At 38.1% G+C, this 26,652-nt stretch overlaps 1 protein-coding gene across 5 annotated transcripts in view; it reads left to right on the top strand.

The window, feature by feature from the left end:
- Nucleotides 1-26,652, top strand: part of ZRANB3 (zinc finger RANBP2-type containing 3) — a 244,418-nt gene that overhangs the window by 110,201 nt on the left and 107,565 nt on the right. For all 5 annotated transcript variants that reach the window (XM_037070527.1, XM_037070407.1, XM_037070316.1 and 2 more), the window contains 3 exons: nt 12,994-13,172; nt 14,260-14,491; nt 16,030-16,115. In XM_037070527.1, coding sequence (XP_036926422.1) covers nt 12,994-13,172; nt 14,260-14,491; nt 16,030-16,115 — 497 coding nt within the window. The remainder of the gene's footprint in view (nt 1-12,993; nt 13,173-14,259; nt 14,492-16,029; nt 16,116-26,652) is intronic.

Below are 26,652 nucleotides of genomic sequence, written 5' to 3'. Positions count from 1 at the left end.
TTCTTTTTCTTATATAAGTCCCTTTAGCATTTCATATAATAAGGGCTTGGTGATGAGGAACTCCTTGAACTTGACATTATCTGAGAAGCACTTTATCTGTCCTTTCATTCTAAAGAAAGTTTTGCTGGATAAAGCAATCTTGGCTGTAGGTCTTTGGATTTCATGACTTGGAATACTTCTTTCCAGCCCCTTCTTGCCTGGAAGGTCTCTTTTGAGAAATCAGCTGACAGTCTGATGGGAACTCCTTTGTAGGTGACTGTCCCCTTATCTCTTGCTGCTTCTAGGATTCTCTCCTTCATTTTAATCTTGGCTAATGTAATTATGATGTGCCTTGGTGTGTTCCTTCTCGGGTCCAACTTCTTTAGGACTCTCTGAGCTTCCTGGATTTCCTGGAAGTCTATTTCCTTTGCCAGACTGGGGAAGTTCTCCTTTATTATTTGTTCAAATAAGTTTTCCACTCATGGCTGTTTCTTCCCCCCTTCTGGTACCCCTATAATCCGGATGTTGGAAGGTTTAAAGATGTCCTGGAGGTTCCTAAGCCTCTCCTCATTTTTTTTGAGTTCCTGTTTCTTCATTCTTTTCTGGTTGAATTTTTTGTTCTGCCTTCTGGTCCATTCCATTGATTTGAGTCTCAGTTTCCTTTCCATCGTTATTGGTTTCCTGTGTATCTCCCTTCATTTCAATTAGTTTAGCCTTCATATGTTCCTCTAATTTGTGACTATAATCAACCAGTTCTGTTAGCATCCTGATAAACAGTGTCTTGAATTATGTTTCTGAGAGGCTGGCAATTTCTCGATCACTTAGAGTTATTGGCTCTGGGACTTTGAGTTCTTCTTGTGCCATCTTTCGGGCTGTTTGTGCCTGTTCCGTAGCAGGATCGGAGCCCTAAGGTGTTCACTAGAGCAGGGCAACTAAGTCACTGGGTTGTGATGTTGTATGTGTGGGCGGGGTCAACAAGGAACTATGGTGTCCCGTCTGCCCCCTCCTGCCGCGGCCCCCACAGGTGCTGCAGCTGCCACTGTTACCCGGCCCAAGCATTTCGTCCCACTGCACTCGAGTGTGCCACCCGCCGTCAGCCCTCGTCCCCTGGGGCCTGCGTGGTCCATCTCACTGTGCGCGAATGTGCGACTTTGGTCAGTCTGCCCCACACCCAGACTGGGTCCGGGCTGCCTGTGCGCCTAGGTCGGGGATCTGCCCTGCCCGACCCTGCTCGCTGCTGGCTTTGCCCCTCTTACCGTCCCCATTGAACGGTTAGTGGTTGTCAGACTTCCGTATAATTCAGTTTTCTGTTTTTTGCTGTGTCTTTGTTCTCCAAACCCTTGTTGTATTCAAACTTGGTTGTGGGAGAAGGCACAGTGTTTCCACCTATGCCTCCATCTTGGTGGACGTCCGAAAATTTTCTTTATTGACAATGGTGACACCAGGACTCCCAATTACAAAACATGGCATTTAGATTTATAAAGGCTGTTCTGTATACTGCATAGCAAAGTAGAAAGCACTGTTTATCCATCCCTTGAATTATAATTGAATAAGATCCCCCAGAAATTAATGAGTTAAATAATAAAATCCTGAAAGTGTTAATTCCACTTTCAACTTTTTTTTTCTCCTGAGGAGAAAATGGACAATACTTAGACAAAGCACTCCAGGATTTTTTTTTCTTCAAGATTTAATCTTCAGAGTAGTTATTCTCAAATGCACCCTGAGAGCCAGCCACATAAATATCCCTTTAGTACTTCTTATTTTAAAAGTCCAGTTCTTTTGAATCACAATTCAGGGAGTTGGTGTTCTGAAGTCTGAATTTTTAACTTGCATCCCCATGGTTCATAAATATAATTGATTTTAGGAACCTAGAACATAACCAAGATATTCAGCCACTTTTCTTTTCCCTTTACCATTTCTTTCTTTTTCCCATCAGTTCCTATATATTTGTGTTCTTTATGTTATGTTGGGCTCGCATTTTCAAGAAATCCCCAAGGCACTAATCCCATATTACATATGGAGAAAATGAATTGAACCTTAATATAATTTGTTCACCTGAATTTAATTTTATTAAGCAAATTTTAAAAGACACAAAAATTTAAGGAAAATTAATTCTGAACTATTGAGTATTACCAATCTACATTATTCTGTCATTATCTTTTATTTATTCATATTTTATCTTAGTGTGCTATTTGAATGATTAATGCATATTCATCGGAGGATTTCACCTTTTAGTTAAGTATCTCATTTTTATTATGCCTTGTGACTCTTCAAAATTAAATATGAATGTAAAGGCAGAAAAGTAATTTTCCTATTATGCTTCAGAGTTCTTGGCTGAGATGAACAAGAGAAAAAGAAATACAAGTTGATTAGCTTGTTGTATACTTCATGTACACGAGGAGATACTCAGAAAAAAATAGGTAAACTCCTTGAGTTGTCCCAGGCCACCACCACCTCAAATACCATCTTTAGCTAAAGAGAAAAGAAAGATCCATATGGGGTCAGTTATGGGAGGTTACCAGGTAAAGCATGGTGAAAAAGGGCAAGGCTTGTTAGGCATATTTAACGCTGGGCCTTATCCATTGCTAAGAATTTTTTGTGGTTTTTGAGTCATCCTCCCTTCCAGGTACAGAGAGAGCGCGACACTTACAAATAGAGATTTTCTTCATAAATTTAAGTTTTTCTAACAAAATAGGGTAAGTTCCCCATCTTCAAAATTTTCCTGTATGTACTGTTTTTCAAAAATAATCACCTCAAAGTAATCCTTATTCTAAGGAGGCATATTTTGGGTTGTCATATTAAACTACGATTTAGTAAACATCACTAAAGATTTTCAATATGGTAAAAACACATTGCTCTTCACATCAGAGATATCACTTAACAATGTTTTGAAACATTGTAGTCTGTTCATTTTTCTTTTTTTGTTTTGAAACTCAATATTGGGATTGTTCTTTCTTTTACTGGGTAAAATTGTTTTTCCCCAGCAAACACAAATTATTCCTTATACATGTTCCTACTTATTCCCTTGAAATGAGTACTAAAATGCAAAGTCATCCCAATGTTACAGAATGAAAAGCCCAAGTACATTAAGGAAAAGTGACTTACACTGAGTCTTCACCATAATCATCAGCAGAAACAAGAGACAGAAATTATGCAACCCAAAGCTTCTTCATTTTTTGCTGCTTCATTTATCTTCCAGTATAGGTTTGACCAATTTTTTTGTGGAAAGCTGATTTTTTTTTCATTTTACACCTATGTATGTGTTTTTTTAATCCTCACTCAAGTATATGCTTATTGATTTTTAGAGAGAGAGGAAGGGAGACAGAAAGAATAACAGTGAAACATCGATGTGAGAAACATCAATTGCTTTCCTCTCATGCATGCCCCAACTTTGGATCAAACCCGCAGCCTAGGTACATGCCCTGATTGGGAATAGAACCTGCAGCCTTCTGGAGTATGAGATGACACTCCAACCAACTAAGCCACCTGACCTAATTTGTCTCTCCCTCTCTTCATCCCTCTCTCCCTACCTTCTCTTGCTCACCCTACTCTAAGACCTCCACTCCCATGTCAGACTACATCAGTAGACTGTGACTTTATAATAAGGTCACAATTGATATCCACAGTTTAGCAGAAATTTGTTAGATCTCAAAGAGTCTTCTGGATTTTTTTTTAAGTTTCTCTTTCTCTGTCTTTTACTGCCCGCCTAGAAATAAAAGTTTAAAATCTATTTTCCAATCCTATAGCCTCTACCAAAAAACTGCTGGAACTAATAAATGAATTTGGCAAAACAGCGGGATACAAAGTGAATATCCAGAAATCAAAGGCATTTTTGTATACCAACAATGAAGCAGCAGAAGCAGAAATCAAGAAAAAAATCCCATTCGATATAGCAAAAACAAAAATAAAATATCTGGGAATAAACCTAACCAAGGAGGTAAAAGACCTGTATGCACAAAACTACACAACACTGAAGAAAGAAATCAAGGAAGACACAAATAAATGGAAACATATACCGTGTTCATGGATTGGAAGAATTAACATCATCAAAATGTCCATACTACCCAAAGCAATTTACAGATTCAATGCAATACCTATTAAAGTACCAATGGCATATTTCACAGACATAGAACAAACACTTCAAAAATTTATATGGAACCAGAAAAGACCCCGAATAGCTGCTGCAATTTTGAGAAAGAAGAACAAAGTAGGAGGGATCACAATACCTGATATCAAACTGTATTACAAGGCCACTGTAATCAAAACAGCCTGGTACTGGCACAAAAACAGGCACATAGACCAATGGAATAGAACAGAGAGCCCAGAAATAAACCCAACTCTCTACAGTCAATTAATATTCGACAAAGGGGGCAATAACATAAAATGGAGTAAAGACAGCCTTTTCAACAAATGGTGTTGGGAGAACTGGACAGCTACATGCAAAAAAATGAAACTTGAGCACCAACTTACACCATACACCAAAATAAATTCAAGGTGGATAAAAGACTTAAATATAAGCCGTGAAACCATTAAAGCCCTAGAGGAGAGCATTGGCAAGAAAATCTCAGATATTCCACGCAGCAATATTTTTACTGATACGTCCCCTAGAGCAAGGGATATAAAGGAAAGAATAAACAAATGGGATCTCATCAAAATTAAAAGCTTCTGCATGGCTAAGGAAAACAGTATCAAGATACAAAGAGAAGCAACTGTTTGGGAAAACATATTTGCCAATGATACCTCAGACAAAGGTTTAATCTCCAAAATATACAAAGAACTCACTCGACTCCACTCAAAGAAGACAAGCAACCCGATTAAAAAATGGGCAGAGGACTTGAACAGACATTTCTCCAAGGAGGACATACAGAGGATCCAGAGACACATGAAAAGATGCTCGATATCGCTAGCTATCAGAGAGATGCAAATTAAAACCACAATGAGATACCACTTAACACCAGTCAGAATGGCTATCATAAACAAAGAAACAAACAACAAGTGCTGGAGAGGTTGTGGGGAAACGGGGACCCTAGTTCACTGTTGGTGGGATTGCAGACTGGTACAACCACTATGGAAAACAGTATGGAATTTTCTAAGAAAACTAAAAATGGATGTGCCTTTTGACCCAGCAATTCCACTCTTAGGAGTATATCCTAAGAATCCTGAAACACCAATCCAAAAGAACCTATGCACCCCAATGTTCATAGCAGCACAATTCACGATAGCCAAGAGTTGGAAGCAACCTAGATGCCCATCAGTCAATGACTGGATCACAAAACTATGTTACATTTATACAATGGAATTCTATGCTGCAGAAAGGAAGAAGGAGCTCCTACCCTTTGCAACATCATGGATGGAAGTGGAAAGCATTATGCTGAGCGAAATAAGCCAGGCGGTGAAAGACAAATATCATATGATCTCACCGTTAACAGGATTCTAAACAAACCAAACAAGCAAGCAAAATACGACCAATGACACTCAAATATGGAACAGGCTGACAGGGTCCAGAGGGGAGAGGGGAGAGAATCATAGGGGAAAAGGGAATGGACTCACATGAACAAGTATAAAGGACACATGGACAATAACTAAGGGTGGGGGGTGGAAAGGGGAGGGAGGCAGGGAGCATGGGGCGGGGGGCGGGCAGGGTTGGGAATATAAGACAGAAAGCTGTACTTGAACAAGAATTAAATAAAAATTATATTAAAAAAATAAAATCTATTTTCCTCCCCTGTCTGTCCCTGCAGTCCAAACCTCTAGTGGTAACACTATTAACAGTTCCTTCCATTCTACCTCCTTCCCCTCCTTCTTCCTCCCTTCCTCTCCCTCTTCTTTTCTCACTCCCTCTTCTGTTCTCTTCTAATACTCACCATACTATTGATATTCACCATACTATTTATCTTTTCAATATACTTTTTTACAGCCAGTGACTTACCAATCTTTCCATATCAGCTATAGATATATGCTCATTTTTAAAAGATGAGTATATAATATTTCATTGTATGAGTATTGTTGACTTTAAACAAATAGGCAGGTATTTCTCTAGCACATGGGTTTATTGGGACTAGAAAGAATTGAATCTGAAATAAGCAACCATGGCAGTCTATGTGCAAGTCTGCTAAAATGAAGGAGAAGAAACTTTTATAGAAGGGAAGTAGAAGTTGGGAGGGCTATTACCCCCAAAAAGTTCTTCCTGTTGTGTTTTAAGATTAGTGTAAGGTGTGAAAGCTCTCCCTTCTGGCCTTCTTGTTACAGAACCCCACCAATATTGTTCTGGAACAGTTGTAGGGTTTGATTGCTCACCAGCAAGAAGCATGACTCCCATTATAAGAGTTTGAAGAGAAGGGGGTTGCTTAGTTAAAGGTTATACATATTTAGAATAATGGCAGATTTTTGCTGTTAAGTCTCATTCCCTTTAAAAACCACCCCAAAACACATAGCCCTGCCTCCCTTTGCCAAACCAGGCCAGTTTCAGAATCCTCCAGTCAGAGGTACCTTCTTTCAGAAAAGCCAAAGTCTGCAGCTCAGCATTCCCAGTTCTAAGCATCTCTCACAAATCTGTGTGGCTAGGCAGGTCCCTGCAGCTCCATCAGCTCTGCCTCTGTCTTCTCCAAGCAGACTGTAATCTAGGTAGTTGGGCAGGTCCCCTGCTCCAAAGCCACACAGCTTATTCACTGATACCCCTGAGTTTGCCCAGATCTCTACACCCTGGCCCAGGCAGCTGACTCCTTAACAGGGTGCAAACTCCATAGGTGGGTCAACAGGGAGTCCAGAAGGTGGAGCTATTGCATTTCCCCAGGCTAATGCCATTCAGAGAGGAGTGTTCCACCCAAGAAAGATGGCCTTTGCAGTATGGGGAATGGCTATTCACAAGGATCCTGGTTGCTGTCCCTTCAGCTGTCTCCCAGAGCCACAAATTCCAGTCCCTCCGCATGGACTTTAGTCTGCTCTGACCTATCTCCACTAGAGCCCAGGATAAGTGTGAACAACATTTTATGCATTGGCCCTTTAGGAGGTTGCCTACACATCTAGCAGTCTCCTGCCTCTCCCTGGAGCACAGAATCCCCACTGATTTTCACAGCAAAGTGGGTGCCTCTTCTCAGCTTTGGTGCTATGGACTGTGTAGCCTGCCTTGGTGTTGAAACTCCCCCACTTATCAGGGGGGGCTTCCACAGCTGAATTTCCCTCCTGAACCTCAGCCACCACCCATGTAAGTAGGGCCAGCCCTTTTCATGTCTCAGCCCTCCCTACCGGTCTCTCTGTGGCTTCTCCTATAAATCTTTGGTTGTAAGACTTCTCTTCAGCTAGTCTTCCATTGTTTATTCAGGTTGATTATTCTATAATTAGTTGTAATTCCAGTTTGTTCTTGGAAGGAGGTGAATCTACCTTCCACCTACTCGACTGCCATCTTAGATCCTAAATTCTTTTCCCTTGCCTCTTTAGTTTTGAATAAAGAAAAGATCGGGCCTATGTGTCCATATCTTTATGGCCTGTTCCTTGTTTCTTGTTTCCTATGAACCAATAATACATAATGAAAACACAACACAAACAAAAATTTTCAGACATATCATCTAAACTTCCCTATAGGAAAGAAAATTATAACTTTATCTACAAGAACAAGGAAATAGTTTTTCTAAAACATACCTCCTTAACAATGATAAATAATAGATCATAGGATTTCAGCCTGGAATTTCTTTATATGGTTTATTTAATTAATTCTTCATTGAATCTGTATTTAAATCTGCATACCTAAAAGGATCTTCCAAGGGAGTCTCTTCTAGAAAAAAAAGGCCACGTATTCTAAAGATAACCCGATATCTCTGTCCCAAAAGATACAAGCTACTTTACAGCTCTTAAAACTGGAAAACTTTCCAGTTTCAAAAAGTTCTCAATCAGCAGGTATCTAGGGTATAGAGTTCTTGCATAAAAGCTATCAAGCAACAACAACAAAAAACAACCTCATAGACACAGACAATAGTATGATGATTATCAGAGGGAAAGTGGGGTTGAGGGAGGGAGAAGAGGGTATAGAAGGGCGGATAAATAAATGGTGATGGAAGGAAGACTTGACTTGGAATGGTGAAAACACAATAGAATATACAGATGATGTATTATAGAATTGTACACCTGAACTTTATATAATATTAGCAACTGATATCAGCCCAATAAATTCAATTTTAGAAAAATAGCCAACTACATGGGATATATTTGTTTTTTTACTGTTCAGTGTTATAGCAGTAAATTAATTTGATATTCAAAACAATTGAGCTTGAATCATATGTGTCAGTTAGGATCATTATTATTTAATTGCTCTTAATAATTTTATAGAATAAGGCATTAAGAAAACCTAACGCTATTCTTCTAAGTAAAAGTGATTTATTATTTTGAAATACATTTATAAAGTGTACCCTTAAAGTTAATGTATTCTATTTAACTCTTATGTATAATAGTTACCTAGACAGTTGTACTCTTGTACTCAAGGCTTTGGTTCTTAATAGGTGATGTAGCCTTAATGGTTTCATTTTAACAAAGTCTGTTGCAGTTTTAGCCAAGAGCTTTGAACCTACTTAGTATGGTTATTTCTTTATACCTAAATTACTTGACATATGTTATTGCTTTTATAGTTGAATGTTATGCTATTTAAAATTATTTGTAAAATACTGAAATCTAAGTACATTTTTATTGAACTTACTGATGTGACATTGGCTAATAAAATTATATAAGTTTCAGGTACACAATTCTGCAGTACATTATTTGTATATTGTGTTGTGTGTTCCCCACTCCAAGTCAAGTCTCCTTCCATCACCATTTATCCCCCCTTTACACACTTCTACTTCCGCCCACCCCCTTTCTCTCTGGCAATCACCCTACTGTTCTCTGTCCATGAGTCTTTTTCTTTGCTTAATTCCTTTACCCTTCTCACCCAGCCTCCAACCCCCTCCCCTCTGACAGCAGTCAGACTGTTCTCTGTATGTATGAGTCTGTCAGTCTCCACTTTGATAGTTTATTTTGTTCATTAGATTCCATATATAACTGAAATCATATTGGACATGTCTTTTGCTCTGACTGGATTATTTCACTTAGTGTAATACTCTCTAGGTCCATCTATGCTGTGGCAAAGGNCCTTTACACACTTCTACTTCCGCCCACCCCCTTTCTCTCTGGCAATCACCCTACTGTTCTCTGTCCATGAGTCTTTTTCTTTGCTTAATCCCTTTACCCTTCTCACCCAGCCTCCAACCCCCTCCCCTCTGACAGCAGTCAGACTGTTCTCTGTATGTATGAGTCTATCAGTCTCCACTTTGATAGTTTATTTTGTTCATTAGATTCCATATATAACTGAAATCATATTGGACGTGTCTTTTGCTCTGACTGGATTATTTCACTTAGTGTAATACTCTCTAGGTCCATCTATGCTGTGGCAAAGGGTAAGATCTGTTTTACAGCTTAGCAGTATTCCATTGTGTAAATGTACCATAGCTTTTCTGTGTCCACCCATCTACTGATGGACACTAGGGCTGCTTCCAAATCTTGGCTATTGTAAATAACTCTACAGTGAACATAGGGGTGGATATATTCTTTCAAATTAGTGTTTCAGGTTTCTTTTGATATATTCCCAGACATAGAATTGCTGAGTCATAAGGCAGTTTCATTTTTAATTTTTTGAGGTAAATCCATTCTGCTTTCCACAATTGTTGCACTAGTCTGCCTTCCCACCAACAGTACGTGAAGGTTCCCTTTTCTCCACATCCTCAACAACAGTTGCTGTTTGTTGATTTATTGAAGATAGCCATTCTGACAGGTATGAGGTTATATCTTTTTTTAAAATATATCTTTTATTGATTATACCATTACAGTTGTTCTATTACCCCCCTTCATTCTCCTCCACCCTGTACACCCCCTCTCCACCATTCCCCCCCTTTAGTTTATGACCTCGTGTCTCAAGTTCTTTACATTCTATATTTTCCCTACTATTCTTGCTCTCCCCATCTATTTTCTACCTACTGTCTATGCTATTTTCTGTACCTTCTCCCCTCTTCTCCTCCTCCCACTCACCTGTTGATAACCCTCCATGTGATATCCATTTCTGTGTTTCTGTTCCTGTTCTAGTTGTTTGCTTAGTTTGTTTTTGTTTTGTTTTAGGTGTGGTTGTTAATAACTGTGAGTTTGCTCTCCTTTCACTGTTCATATTTTTCATCTTCTTTTTCGTAGATAAGTCCCTTTAGCATTTCATATAATAAGGGCTTGGTGATGATGAACTCCTTGAACTTGACCTTATCTGAGAGGCACTTTATCTGTCCTTCCATTCCAAATGAAAGCTTTGCTGGACAAAGCAATCTTGGCTGTAGGTCTTTGAATTTCATTACTTGGAATACTTCTTTCCAGCCCCTTCTTGCCTGTAAGGTCTCTTTGGAAAAATCAGCTGACAGTCTGTTGGGAATTCCTTTGTAGGTGACTGTCCCCTTTTCTCTTGCTGCTTCTAGGATTCTCTCCTTCATTTTAATCTTGGCTAATGTAATTATGATGTGCCTTGGTGTGTTCCTTCTTTGGGCCAACTTCTTTGGGACTCTCTGAGCTTTCTGGATTTCCTGGAAGTCTATTTCCTTTGCCAGACTGGGGAAGTTCTCCTTTATTATTTGTTCAAATAAGTTTTCCACTCATGGCTGTTTCTTTTCTCCTTCTGGTACCTCTATCATTCGGATGTTGGAAGGTTTCAAGATGTCCTGGAGGTTCCTAAGCCTCTCCTCATTTTTTTGAATTCCTGTTTCTTCATTCTTTTCTGGTTGGATGTTTTGTTCTTCCTTCTGGTCCATTCCATTGATTTGAGTCTCAGTTTCCTTTCCATCACTATTGGTTTCCTGTGCATTTCCCTTCATTTCAGTTAGTTTAGCCTTCATATGTTACTCTAATTTGTAACTATAATTAATCAGTTCTGTGAGCATCCTGATCACCAGTATTTTGAACTGTGCATCTGAGAGGTTCGCTATTTCTTTTTCACTTAGAGTTATGGGCTCTGGGGCTTCGAGTTCTTCTTGAGCCATATTTTGGACTGTTTGTGCCTGTTACGAATGAGGAGCGGAGCCCTAGGTGTTCACCAGAGTGGGGCAACTCAGTCATTGGGTTGTGACGCTGTATGTGGAGGTGGGGTCAAAGAGTAGCAGTTGCGGTCCTGTCTGCTGTCTGCTGCCTCCCACCGCCACCAATGCCACCGCAGCTGCCACCATCGCTGGAGCCCCGCACGTTCGGTCCCACTGCTCACTCTGCCAGTTTATCTGTGCACAAATGTGTGACCGGGCTCAACCTGCCCCGCACCCTCACTGGATCCACGATGCTACCCTGGTTGCCTGCACGCCTGGGTTGCCTGGGTCACCTGGGTCGGGGGATCCTTCCTGCCCGATCCTACTCCGCTGCTGGCTCCACCCCTCTTACCCGTTCCAGTTGAACAGTTTGTTGTTGTTGGACTTCTGTATAGTTCAATTTTCTGTTCTTTGGCTGTGTCTTTGTTTACTAAACCTTTATTGTATTCAAACTTGGTTGTGGGAGAAGGCACAGTGTTTCCACCTATGCCTCCATCTTGGCGGAAGTCGATGAGGTTATATCTTATTGTGGTTTTAATTAGCATTTTTCTGATGACTAAACTCAAGTCTTCCTGGCTGGGGAACTATTCTTTCCATTTAAGATGTTGTCTTTTTTTTTAGTTGGACTTAATATTTTACTAGTTTAGTTCTTAAAGGCAATCATAATTTTTATATTATTAGGAAAGTGTAATAAGATAACTGGGAATAGTTTGAAATTTTCCGAACTTAATAAAGTAGTACATTCATAACTTGCAAAATTGGCTTTCCATTCTTCCTCAGCTGCCTAGATGCTTCAGTGAATGTCCAATTCCTTAAATTCTTAAAGCTATAAGCCACATAGTTGAAATAAGCTGCTTATATCTGTTCCTATGAGAGACTGCCTTTCTGTCAAGCTCCCAAGCTATGTATTGTGCCATTGGTACATGAAGAGAAAAATCTTAGAAAGGAAGAAACTTGAGGGGAAGGCCAAAAAACTCTACATACGCATTACTCTCAAGTCCTTGGCCATCTCCTAAACTGCACGTGCACAGGATGAGACCTTTATAAAGATTCATGTGGTAACTAGTTTTAAAATGGGTGCAGCATAGAGATGGGGCAATACAGTATAAGTATGACACAATCAAGTGGAAAGACACCAGACACCTGGGCCTCAGACAGCACACTAATTTTCTAACCAGTTAAGTGTTAAGTTGAACAGATAATTTAACCAGCATGTGCTTACTTACTTCTAAAATGTACATGATTTAGCTTATTCTACCTTTGAAATGATGTGTCTTTTTAGTGTAAAGGTAAAGCATTTGGTCTTCTGTTCTCTTAAGAGTAGAAATGATAAAGAATAAGATAAATTTTAATAAAATTAAATTGCTTNAAGATTCATGTGGTAACTAGTTTTAAAATGGGTGCAGCATAGAGATGGGGCAATACAGTATAAGTATGACACAATCAAGTGGAAAGACACCAGACACCTGGGCCTCAGACAGCACACTAATTTTCTAACCAGTTAAGTGTTAAGTTGAACAGATAATTTAACCAGCATGTGCTTACTTACTTCTAAAATGTACATGATTTAGCTTATTCTACCTTTAAAATGATGTGTCTTTGTAATGTAAAGGTAAAGCATTTGGTCTTCTGTTCTCTTAAGAGTAGAAATTATAAAGAATAAGATAAATTTTAATAAAATTGAATTGCTTGAAACCAATATAATTAATATTTTAAAGTAGTGGTCATTTTGTCTTTAAATTCAATGAAATTGGTTTGAAAATAATATAATTTTTCCAATGAATTTTAAGGGTCATCATATCTTGTACATTAACTGTAATTCAATTGACTTTACATTGGAAAATTATTTGAATAATAATACTCTTCAATAAAATATTTGATATTTTAAAATATTTTAGCCTTTATATGTATCTACCTACTTATTTATCTATTTTTATTTTAGATGGGTTTAGGAAAAACAATCCAGGCAATTGCCATCGCTTACTTCTATAAGGAGGAATGGCCTCTTTTAATAGTGGTCCCTTCGTCACTGAGGTACCCTTGGACAGAAGAAATAGAGAAATGGATCCCAGAGTTAGGTCCAGACGAAATCAGCGTTATTCAGAATAAAACTGATGTTGGGTAAGAACAACTTTTTAATGTTTTGGGGGACAAAAGCACCAACCATTTGTATATACCAAATAAGTCTCTATATTAAGTAGATTTATTCTGGGCTTAAAATGCAGCTGTCTTTCTGAAGAAAAACAACAACAAAAAACATGATTGCTGTGTCAGTACTGGCTGTTTAGGAGCTCTTTCATTTTTATTAAAAAGTAGAGAACTGCAGAAGACTGACTCTGTCCTTTATTTTCACTAGTGATATAGAAAATGCAAAGTGACATGGTTTATTCTTAAGGCATTTACTTGTCTAATTATGTAATTCTACATACTGACTGGTATCATAGCACTCACTGTACATACAAAAATGAATAAGATACATCTCCTGCCCTCATTGATCTTACGATGTAGTAATGGAAATAAATATGTAAATGAATAATTAAAGTACAGTATGATAAAGAATAGTATAGATGTATGAATTACAGAGGTAGTTCAAAAGATTAGGGTTACTTTAGCCCAATGTTTCTCTGCACGAGGTGGTACTTTGTCTTTTCCCCACACTTCAGCATCCTGGGGCCAGAGGCATTTTTGTTGTCATGGTGACAGGGACTCTACTGTCCATGAATGGGAGGGGCCAGGACCGTGAATTGCCTTGGAGGGTACTGGGCAGCCCTGCAATAGTTAAGTATTGTCCTGCTCAAAATCACAGTAGCACCTGGCTTTAAAAATTCTGCTATCCTGTTCATGGGAAGGCTTCATGGAATAATCAGCGAACATTTGAGTATCCAACTTTATTCATGATGATAGGTACATGGAAGCAAATGTTCTCAGAAAATAATGTACTTATCCTACTAAAATATGGCTTGCTGGATGTCAAAATCTTCCAAAAACCATTTATTAAAAAATTGGATTAATTAACCCAATTTGAATTTTGGATCCTTATATATTATGTTTGAAGACTATAAAGTTTTAAGAGAAGTTGGGTTTCATTAGTGGTACATCTCCTCTTATTTTTCCTTTTCTTCTTAGTATTTCTTACCAAAAAGTTTTATTGTTTATAATAAAATAATTACTGAAATATTTTTTAAAGTACATGAATTTTCTTTTCTAGGAGAATATCGACCAGCAAAGTGACAGTTCTGGGTTATGGTCTCTTAACGACAGATGCAGAGGCTTTGATAGACACACTGAATAATCAGAACTTCAATGTAGTGATAGTGGATGAATCACACTACATGAAGTCCAGAAATGCAAGTCGCAGCAGAATTTTATTGCCAATAGTACAGAAAGCCAAACGAGCCATTCTTCTTACAGGAACTCCAGCTTTGGGAAGGCCTGAAGAGGTATTAAAATGTCTATACTTTGGGCTTTAAAAACCAAAAAAACAGAACATTGACCAAAACACCTGTTGTAAAATTTTAAATTCGATGCCTCGAATGCCAGAAAAGTACTTTGGGAATTTCAAGATGGCTCTTAATGATTAAATATATATTTTACTATGACTTTTTATCTACTTACATGTGAACCTTAGCCATGCTTGTGAGTACCTGCTTTTAAAAAAGTTTTTACCTTTATTATAAGGTTTTCCTATCTGGTACAAATTTGTAAACAACATTTGTGTTCTTCCGGTTGTTCTATGGCCTTAATCTTCGTTCTCTCTAGTCTAGTCTACATTATAAGCTCCTTTGGATTGGAGTTGAATCAACTTTTTATCTTTTATTAAGATATATCTTATATTTTATATTTTACTACGTAATCTCTTTCACCTTAAGATCCACATTTGGGAAGGTAGCAAATTATGGGCAGACCAAATAGTGTATCTACTGAGAATGCAGGAATAAGGCATTCGATGCCCCACTTAGCTTTTACTACTCTGAAAGGCAGGTGGGGTAAGGATTGCTTTAAAGCATTGGGAAGAAGAAATAATGGGTGAAACTCTTATGAGTCTGTAAGGGTCACTGTAACCCAGGGAAGTCCTGTCTATTAAAGCATTTACCTTAAACCTGCCTATTTCAATTTTATTTTATTTTATTTTATTTTAAGATCTTATTTATTTTTAGAGAGAGGGAAAGGGAGGAAGAAAGAGAGGAAGAGCAACATCAATGTGTGGTTGCCTCTCACACACTCCTTACTGAGGACCGGGCCCTCAATCCACATTCCCATGTGCCCTAACTGGGAATCAAACCAATGACCATTTGATTCACAGGCCGGTGCTCAATCCACTGAACCATACTAGCCAGGGCTCAATTTTAAAAATATACCCTACAAACTCATCTAGTAGAAAAGAAGATGGATGGGCAGATGATAGGTAGATGTGTATGTAGTGTATGTAACTATACTGACATATATTAATATATATGTATACACATATAGACCTACATTAATTTGTTAATTTTTGTAATCATGTAAAAGCTAGAAACAGCCTATATACCCATTAATAAGAGACTGTTTAAGTATTTTACATTACATCTACACAAAGAGTTGCTGTGTAGCCTTTAAACAGTGTTTTATCATTGCAATTCATTGCTTATATAATTTTTAAAACTGAGTAAAAATAAACGTATATGCACTTCAATGATGTCTAAGCTATGTTTGGGACAAATTCTAATTGTATAACATGATCCTATTTATATGAATAAAAGGCAATATATACATATACTTATCTAGGCATGGAAAATCCATAAATGTGTATTTAAGAAAAGGATGGCAATTATCCATAAAGAATAATATGGTAGGATTGGGGTGATGCAGGGAGAGACCCTGAGGAAGGAGAGGTAGATTTCCTTTTTAACTGTTTACCATTTATTAGACTGGATTTATCATTGTAATAATAATTTAGTAAGAATGTTATAACACATTGAAAACACTTATATTGTTTCAGCTTTTTATGCAGATTGAAGCTCTCTTTCCACAAAAATTTGGAACATGGACTGACTATGCCAAAAGATACTGTAACGCACATGTCAGGTATGACAAACTTTTTTCTATAAGCTTTAATCCTCACATGTATTTGAACATTAAGCTTTATTAGTGATTCCTTGTTCCAGTGTTTTGCAAGTTTGTGGTGGCTCTGGATTAATTTCTTTAAGTAAATTTTTATGTGATGACCTATGTGTTAAATAAATAGATAATGGCAGTTTTTCTTTTTATTTTTTACCTTTCACTTATTTTGCTTTTGAAATGATTCATTTTTTATTAAATAGATGAGCATGCACATTGTAGAAAAGTGACAGACAACCATTTCCTTTTCGTTGGCAGTTTCTTGTGTATTTCCTGGAGGTACTCTATGCACAAAAAATCACATAGAATTATATATGTATAATAATACTTAATTTTTATTTCTACATATTTAGTAGTATAATGTATACACTGTTCTGCAGTTAGCTGTCTTCACCAAATTGGAGATCCTTCTAATCAATAACTAAAGAGCTTTGGCATTCTTTTTTAATTTTTAATATTTTTTCTTTGTTTAAATCATTTTTAACTTTTCAGTTACAGTTGACGTGGAACATTGTGTTAATTTTATGGGTACACGCCAGTGATTACACATTATATAACTTACTAAATGAACATCCTCATAAATGTTGTACCTATCTGACACGAGTTATTAGATTATTGGCTATACTTCCTATGATGTACTTTACATCCCCATGACCATTCTATAGCAACTGGTTTGTACTTCTTTTTTTTTTAGAGATTTTATTTATTTATTCTTAGAGAATGGGGAAGGGAGGGAGAAAGAGAGGGAGAGAAGCATCAATGTGTGGTTGCCTCTTGTGCATCCCCACTTGGGGACCTGGCCCACAACCCAGACACGTGCCCTGACTGGGAATTGAACCAGAGACTTTTTGGTTCACAGGCCAGCACTCAATCACACTGAGCAACACCAGCCAGGGCAGTTTGTACTTCTTAATCCCTTTGCCTTTTTCACCCATCCCCCCTCACATCCAGCAACCATCAAAATGTTCTCTCTATGATTCTGTTTCTGTTCTGCTTAATCCCTTTATTTTGTTTTCTTAGATTCAATCATTGATAGATATGTATTTATGGCCATTTTGTTGTTCATATTTTTGGTCTTCTTCTTAAAGAAGACCCTTTAACATTTCATGTAACACTAGTTTGGTGGTGATGAACTCCTTTAGCTGTTTCTTGTCTGGGAAGCTCTTTATCTGTCCTTAAATGCTAACTTTGCTGGATAGCATAATCTTGGCTTTAGGTCCTTGCTTTTCATCACTTTGGTATTTCTTGCCAATCCCTGCTGGCCTGCAAAGTTTCTGTTGAGAAATCAGCTGACAGTCTCATGGGAGCTCCCTTGTAGGTAACTAACTGTTGTTCTCTTACTGATTTTAAGATTCTCTGTTTGGTTTTAACCTTTTGTATTTTAATTATGATGTGTCATGGCGTGGACCTCTTTGGGTTCTTCTTGTTTGGGACTCACTGTGCTTCCTGGACTTTGATGTCTTTTCTTCAGTAGGTTAGGGAAGTTTTTTGTAATTATATTTTCAAATAGGTTTTCAATTTTTTATCCTTTTTTTTCTTTTTCTTTTTCTTTTTTTTAAGTTAAACACATCCACACACAAGTCATTCCACTGGAAAGTGAGCTCCCTGAGAAAGGGATTTCTTTTTCTGTATTGCTTACTAATGAATCTCGAGAACCCTGGACAAGAAACTTGGATAGCAGACATACAAAAATACGTACTGAATGTAGAATAAATGAATACGTGACATTTACTGCATCATACTATTGGGTTGGCCAAAAAATTCATTTAGTTCTTTCCATGCCATGCCTCTAATAGTGCTTAGTTGTCTTTAACTTCATTAAAACAACTTTGTTAGATTATATTGTGACAGCTGTCATATAAGTGTGCATTTTTAAAAAACTTACCAAATTGATGAATTTTTGTTCAGCCATTTTAATATTGAAGATGGAAGAAGATACACAACACTTTCAGCATATTATGTTTTATTTCAACAAAGGTGAAAATGCAACTGAAATGCAAAAAAAAAGATTTGTACAGTGTAGGGAGAGGGTGTTGTGATTGATTGAACATGTCAAAAGTAGTTTGTTAAGTTTCTTGGTACTACTGATATTTTGGCCAAATAATTCTTTGCTGTGGTGCTGTCTCATGTATTGGAAGATATTTTTTTTCTCTTCCCCCTAAACTTTATTTTTTTTATTTTTTTTATTGATTATACCATTACAGTTGTTCTATTCCCCCCCCTTCATTCCCCTCCACCCTGCACACCCCTCCCCCACCATTCTTCCCCCCTTAGTTTATAACCACGTGTCTCAAGTTCTTTAGATTCTGTATTTCCCCTACTATTCTGGCCCTCCCCCCTATCTATTTTCTACCTACTGTCTATGCTATTTTCTGTACCTTCTCTCCTCTTCTCCTCCTCCCACTCCCCTGTTGATAACCTTCCATGTGATATCCATTTCTGTGTTTCTGTTCCTGTTCTAGTTGTTTGCTTAGTTTGTTTTTGTTTTGTTTTAGGTGTGGTTGTTAATAACTGTGAGTTTGCTCTCCTTTCACTGTTCATATTTTTCATCTTCTTTTTCGTAGATAAGTCCCTTTAGCATTTCATATAATAAGGGCTTGGTGATGATGAACTCCTTGAACTTGACCTTATCTGAGAAGCACTTTATCTGTCCTTCCATTCTAAATGAAAGTTTTGCTGGATAAAGCAATCTTGGCTGTAGGTCTTTGGATTTCATGACTTGGAATACTTCTTTCCAGCCCCTTCTTGCCTGTAAGGTCTCTTTTGAGAAATCCGCTGACAGTCTGATGGGTACTCCTTTGTAGGTGACTGTCCCCTTATCCCTTGCTGCTTCTAGGATTCTCTCCTTCATTTTAGTCTTGGCTAATGTAATTATGATGTGCCTTGGTGTGTTCCTTCTTGGGTCCAACTTCTTTGGGACTCTCTGAGCTTCCTGGATTTCCTGGAAGTCTATTTCCTTTGCCAGACTGGGGAAGTTCTCCTTTATTATTTGTTCAAATAAGGTTTCCACTCGTGGCTGTTTCTTTCCCCCTTCTGGTACCCCTATAATCCGGATGTTGGAAGGTTTAAAGATGTCCTGGAGGTTCCTAAACCTCTCCTCGTTTTTTTGAATTCTCATTTCTTCATTCCCTTCTGGTTGGATGTTTCGTTCTTCCTTCTGGTCCATTCCATTGATTTGAGTCCCAGTTTCCTTTCCATCACTATTGGTTTCCTGGACATCTCCCTTCATTTTGATTAGTTTAGCCTTCATATATTCCTCTAATTTGTGACTATAATCAACCAGTTCTGTGAGCATCCTGATGCTCATCCTGATGAGCATCCAGTGTTTTGAACTGTGTATCTGAGAGGGTGGCAATCTCTTGGTCTCTTAGAGTTATGGGCTCTGGGACTTTGAGTTCTTCTTGAGCCATCTTTTGGGCTGTGCGTGCCTGTTACGTATCAGGATCGGAGCCCTAGGTGTTCACCAGAGCAGGGCAACTCAGTCACTTGGTTGTGACGCTGTATGTGAGGGTGGGGTCAAAGAGGAGCAATTGTGGTCCCATCTGCAGCCCTCCTGCTGCCGCCACCACAGGTGCCGCAGCTGCCACCGTCACTGGGGCCCACTCGTTTTGTCCCACTGCACTCGAATGTGCCACCACCATCAGCCCTCCACCACTGGGTTCATCCACTGGGGCCTGCGCGGTCCTTCTGACTGTGCGCAAATGTGCGACTGCGGTCAGTCTGCCCCGCACCCTGACTGGGTCCGGGCTGCCTGTGCGCCTAGGTCGGGGGATCTTTCCTGCCGGACCCTGGTCCGCTGCTGGCCCCGCCCCTCTTACCGCTCCTGGTTGAAGGGTTCATTGTTGTCGGACTTCCGTATAATTCAGTTTTTCTGTTCTTTGGCTGTGTCTTTGTTCTCCAAACCTTCGTTGTATTCAAACTTGGTTGTGGGAGAAGGCACAGTGTTTCCACCTATGCCTCCATCTTGGTGGAAGTCCTATTTTTTTTCTTCTTCTAGCATTCCCATGATACAAATGTTGGTGTGTTTGAAGCTGCCCCACAGACTCCTTACATTATCTTCATTTTGGGGGCTCCTTCATTATCTTTTTTCTTTTTAGGTTCTGATTGGGTAGAGGGTTTTTTGATTTGTTTTGTTTTGTTGCTTCCTTTTATTCCAGAATGTTGATTTGATTCTTGGCTCCATCTACTTTACTGTTGATAACCAGTATATTATTCTTCATTTCAGTTAATGTATCCTTCATTTCTGACTGGTTCTTTTTTTATGGTTTCCACGTCCTTGTTTATGATGTTGAAGTTCTCACTAAATTCATTGGACATTATTATAACCAGTGTTTTGAATTCTGCATCTAGTAGATTGTTTGTCTCCATTTTGTTTAATTCTTTTTCTTGATTTCATTCTGTTCTCTCTTTGGGACATGTTTCTTTGTCTCCTCATTTTGGCAATCTCCCTGTGTTGGTTTCTATGTAATTAAAGCTGCTATGTCTCCCAGGCATTGTAGAGTAACATTATATAGTAGGTGTCCTGTAGGTTCCAGAGGCACAGCCTTCCTATTCACCCAAGTGGGGCACTCCAGGTACAATCTGCCACCCAAGTGTGGGCTGTGTATAACCTCTTGTTGTGGTTGAGCCTTGATTGCTGTTGGCACCTCAAAGGGAAGGATTTACCCTCAGGTGGAACAGCTGCAAGGACTGGCTACAACCACCAACTACCATGGAAGATCAGATGTTCAGAGCTCTGGTTCACTGATTCTGCCCCTGAGTGTGTCACTTGTGGAGGTGGTTGGGTTAATTGGTGCTTTGATGTGGTCTGAAGCTATTCACCAGGTGCAGTATCTCTGGGACCATGCAGGAGCTGTAGGCCAAGGTCAACTGCCTGGGGCCACCTAATATGAGCTACAAAGTGATCTTCAGGTGGCTGTTACTTGTGCTGGGCTTGGAGGTGCCCAGGAGAGGCCAAGCTGTGAACCAAGGCCAGCTGCTGCTAGTGCCAGTCCTGGGGCCACTTAGTTGGAGATACAGGGTATACTGAGTCCAGATGCTGCTTGTTTGACAGATTTTATGAAAGTCTGAAGCATGAGCCAAGATGGGCCATGTATATGGGATAGCCACTGGAAACACCCTGGGTATGCCTGAAAGTTGGGTGATAACAAGGTCTCAAGGAATCCCCAAGGGATGGTGATGGACGTGAGCCAGGTTGCTGCAGCCTGCCTACTGGCTTTGTTGAAGGAGAGCTCATAAAAGGAACGATAACTTCTGCTAGCACTTTTCCATGATAGAAAGCTTCCCCCTCAACTTGTCGCCCTGATACCAGATAATTCTGTTCAACCCAGTAGGTACCTGGACCTTTCAAGCTGCTGTGGAGCTCAGAGGGAGTGAGTCAGAGTATGTTCATGCACAGGCCCTTTAAGAGGAACTGCCTGGGACTTTACAAGCTGTCTCACTCAGACACAATCCACACTGGGTTTTACAGCCAGAAGTTATAGGGACTTCCCTTCCTGGTACTGTAACCCTGGGCTGGGAGGGCCTGGTGTGGGGCTGGGAACCCTTGCTCTTCAGAGTGGACCTCCACAGCTGTGATATCACACCCAACTTTTATCTGCTGCATATGGGTGTAGGACCAGCCTGCTCTACATCTCCACCCCTCCTACCAGTCTCTAAGCAGCTCTTTCTTTAAATCCCTAGTTGTAGGACTTCCATTCTACTAGGTTTCAGGTTGTTTCGAATGATAGTTGTTTTGTAGTTTAGTTGTAGTTTTGACATGGTTGTGGGAGGATGAGAGTACCATGTTTACCTACACTGCCATCTTGACCAGAAGTTGACATTTCTTTCAAATGCTGCATGTGATCCATTGTTTGAATGCACTATAATTTGTTTACCTAGCCTTTTGCTAATAGGCATTTGTTTGCGGTATCTAGCTGTTGCATACAATGCAGCAATAAATATTATTGCACACGGTGAAGGGCAGGATAGTGGCAAAGAACATGCAAGACAAGATGTATACCACCTGTGTTTTATTGTCACATCCAGTATTTACTAGATGTCTCATGTTAGGAAAGTAACTTTACCTCCCTATACTTAGTTTCTTCAGCTCTAAAAACAGAGAATAGTTATTTCTGCCTCTGAGAATTAGTATGAGACTGACATGAGCTAATATTTATAGAGGCCTTGAACAGTGACTAGCAAACAGTGAACACTCAATAATTATTGGCTATTTTAATATTTCATATCACACACACAAATAAATCTGTAAGATGAATGTATAGAAGTAGAATGTGCATTTTTATATTTTATAGATTTTTACAAATTATTCTACACAGAAGTTATACAAATTGATATTCCCACCAGCAGTAAGATTGTCTCTTTCCCCACACTTTGCCAACGTGTTCTAATATAAATTATTTTATTCTTGTTAATGTGATCTGATAGTAGTTTTAATACACATTTGTCTTCTTATTAAATGCACTCCAACATTTTCTCATACATGTAAGAATCATTTGTGCTTTTTTCGTGTCAGTTGTTCATGTTCTTTGCCCTTCATTCTACTAAATTTGTTGGCTTTTTTTTCTTATCGATGTAATGGAAATCTTTATATAATATTAAATCAACTTTCTGAGGAGAATGCTGAGACAAGATAGTACAACCAAAAAAAAAAAAAAAACCACACACAAGGACCTTTTCTACTTAAGACTATAAATGTAGCCTGGCTGGTGTAACTCAGTGGATTGAGTGTCAGTCTGTGAAATGAAGTCACCTCTTCAATTACCATGGCCAAGGCACATGCGTAGGTAGTGGGCCAGGTCCCCCCAGTTTGGGGTGTGCGAGAGGCAACCAACCTATCTGTGTATCTCTTGCACGTCAATGTTTCTCTCCCTTTCTTTGCCCTTCCCCTCTCTCTAAAAATAAATAAATAAAATCTTTTTTTAAAGCTCACAAATGTAGAAATCTAAACAAGGACCATTTCTACTTGAGACTATAAATGTAGAAATCTTCAACATTAGTATAATCCAGAAACTGATGAAAAGGCCTAATGTATTAACCATATGCAAATGGATTCTTATGAGGAATGCAAGCACAGTTTAATATTAGGTAATATTATTAATATAATTAGCCATGTTAACAACACAAGGAAAATCTTTATCATCTCCATATATGCTGAGAAATGTTTGATAGATTCAGCATCCATCCTTGATTATGTATAGTCTCTAGTAAATTTAACATGTATATATGTGTGTGATTATAACTATATACACAGATATACAACATATATGTTTGTGTGTATGTGTGCTTTAAGCCCAAAGCCACCATCACATGAAACAGTAAAATCAAGGCCAGGATGTTCCCTGTCACCATAGTTTACCTTTATTCTGGAGACACTAATCAGTTCAATTACTCAAAAGTAAAGTGAGGTAAATATTGGAAAGCAAAAGGCAAAATTATCAATATTTTCCAGTGATATTATTCTTCTGGAAGACCTGAGAAGATCTGCCAAAAAAATGTTCAAAACAAAAAAGAATCCATTAAGGTGTCCTAGCCCAAAGTTTCTATTAAATATTCAGTCTTTCTCTATATAAATAATAATTCATTTTAAGCTATAATACCAAATAGATGATACTCTGGATATTGTTGGCAAACCCTTAGTCACATTCCTGAAGACTGTAAATGCCAAAGTTTGCCTACAGAAGAGAAACACATTAACTCAATTAAAAGTTTTCATAGGACAGCAGAAGTATATGCCTGTTCTTTCTTGCTTATTAACACAAACACTGTTTCAAAGAAAAGTGTATGTTCATGAAGATACACTTGGGAGATTATATCCTATTTCCTGTTTCTAGAGAAAGCCATTTCAAAATTATCTTGCTTCTTAAATGGTATTTTCTTCTAGATTCCAATTCAAAAGTTTTATGTTATTTCTTTACTTCTTTACTTTGAAAGCACTATGATTTCGTAGACTCTGGTTCAGATCAAGGCACTTCCTGGCATTCTAAGTTAGTTTGTGGAATGTTAATTTTTTTCCATAATGTTCTCATTCTATGAAGGTGTCATTTTCACATTATAATTTTACAGAAAGAAAATTATGGTTAGTTATTCAGTTCTAGACTCATATTTTATTTTTGAAATGTCATGACCATATTCAAAATAAAGTTAAGTTTCAGCAAAAATATAACTTTGCCTTTACCAAGTTTATTATATAAGTGATGACAAACAGAAGGGTTCTAATGTGAATGTGGTTTGGAGAAGAGAAGGGTAGGTATTGGTGACCACCTTTGAGTTGAGAGGCACAGAGGGAGCATTACTTGGTCAAAGCATCCCATATCCAAAAATCCCTTACATTATCCACTGTACTAGGTTATATTTAGAGGAAGACATAAATACAAATATGATTTGGAGAGGGCAGCACATTCAGTTGTCAACCACTAGCGCTACAGAGCTAGGAAAGACTGTGCAGATCACTCAGCCCCTCTCTGCCGTTTTGTAGATACCTGGCAAGCTTAAATGGCTGGCCCTGTATATGACCTCCTCTTACCTCTTTTTTTTTTCCAGTAAGAAAGTAAGAAAGACTTAGGCAATGCTAACTTTAATAAATGTCATTTTACATAGAAAAAGAGATCACACAGATAATTCAGCCAAGCATCCTGTTTCAACAGCCACCTCCAAAAGCTGTGAAAAGATATATTTGCCCTCCCTGATGTCATGCTTAAAGGTTATGAATATTCCAGAATATCTTTATAGTAATTTATCAAATTTTCTAAATATTCTTCATCACTGTTATTTTGTGATGGTTCTACCTCAAAGGAGAAGTAGTTTAAATTTTTATGAAATGGAAAATTCTGGGTAGTAATACCTATTAAATATATTTATAGCCTTTCTCCAAAAAATGTTAATTCATAGGTCATTGTCAGCTTCCAGAAATGTCTCTTCCGTGAAATTACATGGTACTTTTTCCTCAGCACTGTCACATTTAATTCTCATCCATGGCTAAATAGAGATCAGTTCTATTCCATTTTCAAATGGCTCAAATCTGAGAGAAATAGTTAGTATATAGCAGAGATAAGTTTGAAAAATAAGTAGATAAAAAATAATAGGATAACTACTTCACTTGTGCTTCGAAAGTCTGCTTTGTGTGGAAGGGATTTGAGAAAACACTACCTATTATCAGAAGCATAGGAAAATCAAAAAGATTTCCCTGCACTAAATACAAGTCCAATGTCTGTCTTAACTGATAAAAATAATTTAAAGTAATATTAGGACACATTAATCAAAGAAACATCCAAAGTAAGCATTGGTGTTACTCCACTCATTGATTAGAGCACATCTGGAGTATGGTTACTTTTGAATTAATCCATTCATTCAAAAAAACATTTATAGGGTACATGTTATATGTCATGCCACGTGCTAGGTAGGCACCAAGTATGCATTAGTGAATAAGACTCACGTGGTCCCAGCCTTCAGTCCCTTACTTTCAATCCAGCTAGGTAGACAATCTGTGATGAGTGTCATAAAAGGGAAGTAAAGATGCTATGGCAGAGTTCAGCAGAGTGAACTAATCAAGTAACAGAGGACAGAAGAAAGCATCCTGTAAGTGATAATTATTTGTTTGCATTCCAGGAAGAGAAATCTGTATCTAAGACCTAAAGTAAGGGGCTGCCATGCCTTTGAGAAACTAAAAGAAGTCTAATTCAGCTGAATATTCTTGAGCTAATGGAGTCTTGGTCAGTCTTCTATATCAAAATAACAATAAGAGTATTTTGTTTTGTGTTTTAGTTATCAGTATTGAAGGGTTATTTATTGCAATAAAATATACCTAAGAAAATTTACCATTTTAGCGATTTTTAGAGTTCAGTGGCATTAAGTCCATTTATGTTGTGCACCATCACCACCATCCTTCTCCAGAACTCTTTCATCTTTCCATACTGAAACTCTGTGCCCACTAAATAACTCCCTATTTACCTCCCACCCAGCTCATGATTGGGATTTTAAAGCAAGAAAGGGATGCGCATGATTTTATTTACTAGTTTTCTTTTTATTTTCTACAATATTTCCACGTGGTTAGGAATTCTAAACCGATAGTTCTGAGTTTAGAACTTTGAAAAACCTCCCTTTCACCTTAGTTTTCCTTTTTTAAGGCAAATATAGGGCCCAGCAGAAGTAAGGCTTACTTGAGTATGGTTGGTAGGGTACATGAATGTCTCACATGAGATGGACAACAATTGGAACATTTCACCTAAAATGTCATACAGTGTGCTTGAGTGTGATATTGGTATGTTACATAATTACATGCTTATGGTTTGGTAATAACAGATTTTATAATTAAAAGGGTTATTATTTGTTCCAGACTCTGTATCTGTGTAGTTTTTTATTTTCTGTGTGTAGTTTTTAATCTTTCCACAGAGATTGTATGCATTTGCAAGCAAATTTATATCTTTTACATAAATCGCAGTAAATTATAAACATAAATGTGTTTGTGCTTCCCTTATTTGTTCTTTTTTTCACATACATAAATAAT

This window comes from Sturnira hondurensis, unplaced genomic scaffold (assembly GCF_014824575.4).
Source record: "Sturnira hondurensis isolate 20B ecotype Veracruz unplaced genomic scaffold, ASM1482457v3 Scaffold0000256, whole genome shotgun sequence".
NCBI classification, from domain to species: Eukaryota; Metazoa; Chordata; class Mammalia; order Chiroptera; family Phyllostomidae; genus Sturnira; species Sturnira hondurensis.
This window is presented reverse-complemented; position numbering and strand designations above follow the sequence as displayed.